This window comes from Chenopodium album, chromosome 2, assembly GCF_948465745.1.
Source record: "Chenopodium album chromosome 2, dcCheAlbu1.1, whole genome shotgun sequence".
Taxonomy (NCBI): Eukaryota; Viridiplantae; Streptophyta; class Magnoliopsida; order Caryophyllales; family Amaranthaceae; genus Chenopodium; species Chenopodium album.
Window position 1 is genome coordinate 67,314,175 of NC_137835.1, and position 9,191 is coordinate 67,323,365.

Sequence of the window (9,191 nt, forward strand, 5' to 3'; positions counted from 1 at the left end):
TTCATATGATTTTGTGTGCTTTTTATTAATATATTGTGTGCTTTTTATCCATATTTTGTATGATGTTTGTTCAAATATTCTTTATGGTTGATTTTTTGTTATTCATTTGTTTATAATAGCCCACAAAGTTCTGAACAACCTCCCTTGTTTTCTGAACAACCTCTCTTATCTTCTGAACAGTCTCCCCAAACTTCTGACTAACACCAACAATTTTCTGTACAACCATCCCTATCTTCTAAACAATCTCTCCAAACTTCTGAGAAGCACCAACAAACACCTGAACAAACCCCCCAAACTTTTGAATAACACTCACAAACTTTTGTGCAGCCCCAACCCACCCCTCCCCTAAAAAGCCCTCAAAAATATCTGAATAAACATCCCATACTTCTGAACAACACCCACAAACTTCTAAGCAGCTCTAACTAACCTCTGAAAAGCCTAAAAAAAACTAGTAAAAAGCCCTCAAAATCACCTGAACAAACCCCTCACACTTTTGAACAACACCCACAAAATTTTGAACAACGCCACCTTTGAAAAGCCCCTATAAATTACTGAAAAGCCCGGCCCTCAGATACTTCAGACCGACCCCCACTAACCTCTAAACAACCATCACTTACCTCTGAACAACCCCCTAGTCTTTTGAACAGCCCCAACAACATACTGAAAAGGCCTCAACATTTTCTGAACAAACTCCGAAACCTGCTGAACACACTACAAAACCAAGAAGAAAACATGTTGCAATAAAAAACAAGTTGAGTGAGCAAATTGCTTCAACAAAAAGAATAAAAAGAAGTCAAAGCTCTCACGAAGAAGTTCATATTTAAACAGAAGGTCCAAAACTAGAAAAACTAAGGAGGCTTAGAATACACGAGAGAAAGTTCAGAAGAAACCAAGAGTAGTTCTAGAAAAAAAAAAACAAAGAAGGATAAACAGAAAGAAACAGAAAAGAGAAAAAAAAAAATGAAGATCAGAAGAAACCGAAAGAAGTTCAGAAGAAAAAAAAAGGAGGAGATTAAAAAAAAACCAAAAGAAGTTTAGAAAGTTGAAATCAAGGAGAAAAAAAAAGAAAGAAAAGAGATGATGTTGAGGAGTTCATGGATGTTAATAGTGTTGCCTGATCTAAATGATGATAATGATGATTTTTCGAATGATCATGTAGACAAGCTTTGTGTTAGAGTAGGACACATTAAATTCATCAAGTTTGTAACAACATAAGCTCACAACAAAAGGAAGCATGCAATTATTGATTATCTAAATTGACACCTTTAAATCCTTATGTGTGTTGAATATTTCATTTTAATATCAATTTACATTAATATCAACTTAGTCATAGTTGCTTGTTCATTTTCAAGCAATTAATTACTTGTTCATATACCATGAACAAAATGTTCATTTTCATTGTCTATCAGTTTTAACATTTCATGTTCATTCAAACAACAAAATGTTTATATTTAAGTTAGAATTTTTACATAAATACTTTCTCCGTTTCTTTTTAATTGCATGCACTTTCCATTTTTGACACTCTTTTCTCTTTATCTCTCCTCTACCCATATGGGTCCAACTTATTTTTCTCTCTATCTCTCTCCTCTTAAAAAACTGTTTATGAAACCGTGAAATTAAAAGTGTAGCAACTAAAAAAAATGGAGGATGTATAAGAATTGGTACACTGTTCAGCAGCCAAAGCATTATATACGTATTTTTTAATCAAAAATATATTGTGTTCATAAAAGTAAACTCTTATGTTCAAAATCAAATGACTAATATATATATATATATATATATATATATATATATATATATATATAACTACTTGAATTGATGACTGTGTATGCATTAGATTTTTTTTATTTGAACAACTACCACTTATGAAAGTAGGTATGTAGAAGATATAATGTCTACTTACAATGTTTAAATATTGAAATATACCAAGCTAACCTTGGTCTAATGACAATGTTTGTATTCCACAACTAAGAGATGGTGGAATCAAACCCCATTAGTAACACTTTAGGGTGGGGATTTCCGGCCCTTAGTTTTTGTTAGTTGAGACGATTACTACAAGAGGGGGGTGAATTGTATCGAGTTCCTATTTACTACTTTTGCGGAATAATAAAACAATGCATATAGGAACTTGCAAGAACACACAGATTTTACGAGGAAACCTTCCAGGGCCCAACTGGAAGTAAAACCTCGACCCTACCTTAGGGATTTCAAACACACAAACTCACTATAATAGGGCAAACATCAAGTTACAACCTATTAGACACGGACCTTTATTTCACAAGTTCCTCACTGGACTTGCTACTTGATAGGACCCTATCCTACCCAATCTAAGCACCACACTTAGATCCACTCGTACTACCAAAGTACTACATGTACTGCCAAAGTACAAAATACTTGTACCACCTAAGTACAAAACCACAGCTTCACCTAGAAGCTTACACAAACCGTATGTAAAGCAAACTATAAACTCACCCAAATAACCCAACCAATACAAATGTATGACACCTAGTATGATAGGTAAGCAATGCACGAAATCCGAAACTAATATGACAAATTAGAAGCTTGGTAAACTTACTTAATTATAGCACTGTATTTTCTCCACGCATAAACTCACAAAAACCTCAAACCATTTTGCTCTCTACTATTTATACAAGTATTATTCGTATAGAAAGTAGGTTTTCTAAAAGATAAATAAGTTAACTTAACTTATCCTTAAACACGGTTTTATGGAAATCAAGTCGAATAAAATCTTTTTCGGAAAATAAGGTAAAAAGATATTTATTAAAAAACATTATCTTTTTAACAAACCGATTTAAAGAAATAAACTATTTAGAAAATCTTTTCCTAAAATCTATCTTTTATATATTTTCCATATTATTTTATTTACCAAGCAAATTTGTCACGCTTCTAATAAGTTTCGTGCATTAACCTATTTAACATATTAACAATAATCTAGAAGATAAAAACCTTAACAAAATATAATTGATGCGCCGCGCTTTTGTACAGGTAGATTACTTGGGCTCCAAGCTTATTAAGTTCCACCAAAGATCTTAAGCTTGCTGTCTTCAAGTTCCTAAGGAACTCAGTTCTTGTTAGAGAACTTAGTTCTTGTTAGAGAACTCTTCTTCTGATTTGTTTAACTCTTTCAATAAAGATCTCTTCATGTCTTCTTAGTTCCAGCTACTTCTTCCATCACCAAGATCAACTTCACCTAAACTAATCAAACACTTGAAAGCCTTTATTAGTTGAGTTTGCTTTAGTTTAAGTTCCTCATCATCAAAACCTTTATGCTTTAACAGTTTTCCCCTTCACTTCTAAAGTGTTTAGCTCGTTAACTCAGGTTGGGAGAACCTGTGATTCTATGAGAGATCCAGAATAGTAGGTACTTTCTTCTTACCAACCAAAAGATAAAAAAAATTGAAATGTGGTTTTTTTTCCATCCTACACAACCCGAAATATATTGTGAAAATTCTATCATCTATGAACCAAGCACATGTAAAACGTGTTGCTACCTACTAGAATGGTTTTACTAATACATGATAAAATTAAATTTATGTTCATTAAAAAAATATTATATTTTGCAACAATCAATTATTAGACTTATTGTGTTACTATATAAATTAAACTATTAGGCAAGAAAAATTAAATTGGTTGATGTACAAACCTATATACCAATTGTACATGGTTCATTTTACAACTACATACATGATACAATGTTCAAATTAAATTGAACAACATTCACTCTAAAACTACCTGTTGTATATATTTTACTCGTGTGCATTTCGTAATAGCTTTATGTTCAGATTTAAATATTGAAAGCTAAATAAATAGTATAACAAACTGCATATAGTGCCTGATCATATTTTATATCCAAAATCTACTCTCATCTATTAAGATTAAAAAGTCAACAAAAAATGTACATTTCCCTGAAGGGTGAAAAGAAAAGAAACTAGCAATTCTCTCTCTCCTCCATTTTTCTCTATTCATTGTCCTTCAATTTCTCCGTCCTTCATAATTCTCTCTCATCTTCTATATAACTAATTGATTGTTAAATAAATTTATAGATCTAAAAAGATGGGAGAATTTCCACCAATATATGAATCACATACTCCAAAAATCAATCTTCAAATCTTTGCGCTGAGATTTATGAGCAATTTGCTTGTTTGTATCGGTGCCGATTCAAATTCGTTGATCATCAGATTCGTACTTCGATCAGATTGAAAAAGAAAGTGAGAAACAGAAAAAGGTGTATAAAACGATGTCGCTTTATACCTGGACCATGTAGAGGAAGGTGCACCATTGTCCACCTTAAAATTTGCGTTAACCTTCTACCTACTTTACAAGTTTACAACACATACATACATCCTAATTAAATTCCTACAAGTATATGAACAAGGATTACTCTAGAATCTACCATATATGCTAGATCGAATACTCTACCAAGATGCATTATTTGATATACCCAAATGAAATTTACATATAATTCCTTAGAAATCAAGAGTTCCAGCACAAGTACATTAACACCTTAATAAAACTAAATACATCACGGATTCAAACAACAGCCGCCTTAATAAAAATCTTCATCTAAATTAATAGAATCTGTAAGTTAGTTCTAATTCGGCTTGAAATCTACTGACGTGTATTCGTTTGAGTGAAAATACTCATATGACCCTCTGGATTCCTATAGAAATTATAAAACCCTAATTCTTCAATTCTTGCCATACAAATAGAGAGTGAAAATAAACACAAGAGAGAAAAATCATCATCTCAAGGATGAGATCTATTTATTGATAGAGCACAAGTGGAAGCCCCTACAAAAATTTACAATTAAGACAAAGAGAAAAAGAGATGGTAGAAATGTAGAGAAAAGGAAGAAGAGAGAAAGAAAATCTCTTAAAAACATAAAATAAAATAAAAACAAAAAAAAACCTAGCAATAGAGGTTAGGAAAACCCTCCCAAAGGAGAAACCGTAGAGGTAACCAAGAAAAACCCTCCCAAGCATTTGAAACACTCTAGAGCCTTGCGGAGATCATAAAACCCAACGGGCCAGTGGCAGGGCTAGGATTTTCATTATGGCGGGGGATGGATTAAGGAAGTCATTACGTAATTTGACAAAAACCTTTAGAAAATTTAATTTATATTGACTTTCATCATATCAAATACCTTTGCAAAATCCCAACAACCAATAATTTGAGGTTGCAATTTGAGCAATTATTTAAAAAATTATGAAGTTAGAACATGATTTCATAAATAGTACTACTTCTAGCTGAGTCAACGAATGGAAGATCCCATGACCTCATACACCAATCCTTAAAAATTTAACCACTAAACCACCTCTTTTTCATTAATACTCTTTCAGTATTTTATTAGATCCATCAATTTTTAAATTGCGGAATTCTAGGCAATTTTTAGAGGAGAGAGATGGATAGGAAAAACAAAGAGGGCCCTTGTGATAAGATTGATAGAGATAATTAACTAGTTAAAAGGAAAAGTGATGCATCTAAATTGAAACTTCCTTATATGAATTAAAAAGTGATGCAACTAATAAAAAACGAATGAAGTCCTATGTATATTGACACAACTTGGTTATAAATATTTTTATTATCTTAACCTACTTGTCCTTACTAGGCTTCAAAATTGCAACTATTATTTTATTTATTTATTTATTTGACAGGAACCTAAGATTAGTTGCACTTAAGGAGCATAAGCATTTTAGTGAGAAAATTTCAAGTGAATATGCGAACTTTTTGGTCATCATAATTCACAGCACCAGTGCACCACAATGGAAGGTTTTCTAGTTACATTGTACCCCCGTTTTTTTTTTTAATTATATATATATTTTTTTTATAACTTTTGCACTATTTACATGTACCATTTTAATCTACGAGTATATTATTCTTTTATCCATAAAGTTTAATAAGGGGTACTTGTTAAAATTCTTTCAATGTATGACACTTTATATAATATTTTCTATAATTTATGATCCTTGATGATTAAAAATATCATTAGTCAAAGTTACACATTGACAAATATATCGGTATACTCCGTATAAAATAAGAGAGAGAGAGAGAGAGAGAGAGAGAGAGAGAGAGAGAGAGAGAGAGAGAGAGAGAGAGAGAGAGAGAGAGAGAGAGAGAGAGGAGGGAATTCAAGTAGTGCAGTTGTATGTAGGAGTTTATAATCAAACAGTATAATGCTGTCAAATTTGGTTTATGTCCTTACATTTGTTGGCAGAAACTAGAAACTAAACAAATTTCTTCAATTGCAAAAACAAATATACTTGTATATGTAAAAGCTTTTGGGCCTGATAAATGCAAGTTTTTGTGCCAGATATATATACAATTTTTTGGACCTGATATGTAAACGCCCACTACAAATCACATCAGCAAACTATACCACAGCCCAAAGCATGTATCTCAGGCTCTTTACATCATGCTATATGTTATTATCCTTTACCTTATTCTACAATTAGCTAAAGAACTAGACAAAGTTATATCAAAACTGGATATTACACTATTTTGCTAGGCTCAGAGATGAGCTACTGTGTTTCTCCTGGTTATGAAGAGGCAGGATGGTGTTTACACATACATTCAGGCACAGGATAAGCGATCACGTCTCTGTCCCTTTTGCCGGTCCTAGACTCTGGCTGCCCTTCAGACTTTTCATGCAATTTCTTTATGATAGCCCCAAATTCAGCATCTGACATCGACTGATAGGTCTCAAAGAATGGAAGCATCATTCTTTTGTTTGGCTTTATATATTTCCGGTGGCCTGAGTAGGCCCTGTGACCCTTCATACATGTTACAATAGCTTAAAGTCAGCCTCATACACGTCTGTCTCATTATGTTACAACAGATAAAAAGGTTTAACAGGTTCTGATTTTTACCTGCATTGCTCGGCCCATGTTACCCCCGTGGGATGGCAAGAAGACGTCGCTGCTGAGGGATACAGTGTAGTCTATTGCTGCTAAAGCTGAAGATCTGTTGGCGAATGGCAACAGCTCCCCCTCCCTAGCTAAACTCTCTTTGGTTACCACATTTGGAAACTCTTGAATTAGTGGTTTTAGAGCCTCTGAACCACCATATGGCTTACCTCCAGCTACATACACTCTTGCATCTTTCGGCGCCCCTAGCCCCTTCAGAAGCCTGCCTCAGCACCGCGCCAGACAGGACAACAATCAGTACAAGTATCATTAAGTCTAGCTTTATTATGAGTACAATAAACTCTACAATCTAGAATCCCAACATAAATTGAAATATACCATGTATTATGCTTTATATACCTGGCTACTTCAAAGGCCCTTAAGGGGCACAGGCCAGCAAGGCGACGTTGAGGATAGCTCATGTTCAGTCTTCCAGTAAGGTACTCAGGCCTCATGCTCCTCTCTTCACTGATTTGTGCATCATAATCAGCGCCAAGTCCAGTTTGACAGCCAGTTCTAACCCAAACATCCTTCTCTAGCCTGAGATGGATGGCAATGTAAGGGCCTTCGATCCACATTCGTCTAGCTAATCTATTGCCTAGCTCCCTAATTGGAGCTGCAAAGCGCAAGGCATGGAACGCAACCTTGCACCGCAACTTTTGAAGATCCGAGGGTAGGTTCTTGGAGAGTTTAGAATCCAACCCTTTTAGAACTAGTATACCCTCTTCATTTAGCTGCAAGGCAAAGACATATCCAAGTATATGTGGTCATTTTCTGTTTTCTAAGCCTGAAAATGATTAGAAATCTTAAGAGCTTTCATGGTTTTTCGGATAAACCTGTTTCAAAAAGCGAGTACGAATCCAAAGTGGGGATACATCAAATGGTATTTGGGTCTCAACTGACTGCCTTGTGACCAAGTGTCTGAAGGGGAGTGTAGATACAACGCGCACATCAGCTTGTAATGTCTTCTTGAAGTGTTCTACATCAAAAATGTCTGAAAATTCACTGCAATAAAGAAAAATATATCCAGGGAAAATTAAAATTAAGAATTTAAATGAAAATTTGGACTTCATATGACAGTTTTTCAACTAAAAAAAATCAGCAATCCAGCCAAAATTACATGTAAACAAATAAACAATAGTCAATAGTAATACCAAACTTAAGGTAACTACATTTCTTTAAAACCCCCAAAATACACAAAAGTTTGGGACATTTTTTTAATCGAATTTGAGACTTTCACAAACCCATTTCATAATCTCAAAACATAAACATCCTAATCAAGAAACAATTCTTAAATCACCCAAAAGAAAAGAGAAGTAATTTGATCTAAAATAACGGTACATTTCATTGAAAACCCCACAATACTCAAAATTTTGGGACATTTTTAATCGAATTTGAGAATTTCACACAAACCCATTTCATAATTTCAAAGCATAAACTCCCAAATCAAGAAACAATTCTTAAATCACCCACAAAAATGAAGTAAATAAATCCAAAATAGTGGTACCTTTCATCGCCCCAAATGAAATTAACCTTCAAAAAAGGGACAGCAAGAGCAGCTTTAAGAATCCGAGCAATAACAACAGCATCAACAATCTGATTCCTTTGTTGATTCAACCCACCAGAAGCAACCACCACCAAAAACCTCCTCTTCTCACTAGCAATTACAGGCGATTCTCTCCGATACCCGAGGCCGAAATCCAAGCAAGGCTTATATCCTTCACCATCAGGCTGCTTCCAAAACTGATTCTCTTCGATACTTGAATTCGACGAAACCCCATGAGCAGGAAGAGGGACCATTTCACTTATAGATAATCTCGGCTTTTTACTGTCTTCATCGTAGTCGGTAAAAAGAGAAGCAAGAAGAACACGAGACGAAACCGAAGACGGAGAGAGGGGGTTAACAGGGGAGCAAACAGAACAGAGGTTGGAGGTTTGAGAAAGATTAATGGTGGAACTGAGGATTAAGATGAGAGAGAAAGCGAATAAAGAGAAGATTGATATGAAGAGAAGAGAGAAAGAGGTTGAAGGTAAGAGGATTTTCTTGGATTTCTGGGATTTTTTGGGAGATGAAACAAGAGATGAAAATGGTGTGAGAGAAAGTAGGTGTAAAAATGGTGATGTGTTTGGATTCGAATTCAAGATTCTTGGTCTCGCCATTGAATTTGAGTTGAAGATTTCTGGATTTTCTGGGTTTTTTGGGGTTGAAGAAATTGAGATTATTGTTGTTCTTGAAATGGGAACACTAAGAAAGTGGCTAAGTCTGTT

General features: G+C 34.3%; 1 protein-coding gene across 1 annotated transcript; it reads right to left on the minus strand.

Moving 5' to 3' along the window:
- Nucleotides 1-6,557: 6,557 nt before the first annotated feature.
- On the minus strand, nt 6,558-8,723 carry LOC145574710 (O-fucosyltransferase 37-like). Its single transcript, XM_081632560.1, has 5 exons — nt 8,431-8,723; nt 7,760-7,928; nt 7,284-7,657; nt 6,888-7,146; nt 6,558-6,791 (listed from the first exon to the last, which is right to left on the minus strand). Exons 1-5 carry the CDS (start codon nt 8,721-8,723, stop codon nt 6,558-6,560), a joined length of 1,329 nt encoding a protein of 442 aa, XP_081488686.1.
- Nucleotides 8,724-9,191: the final 468 nt, after the last annotated feature.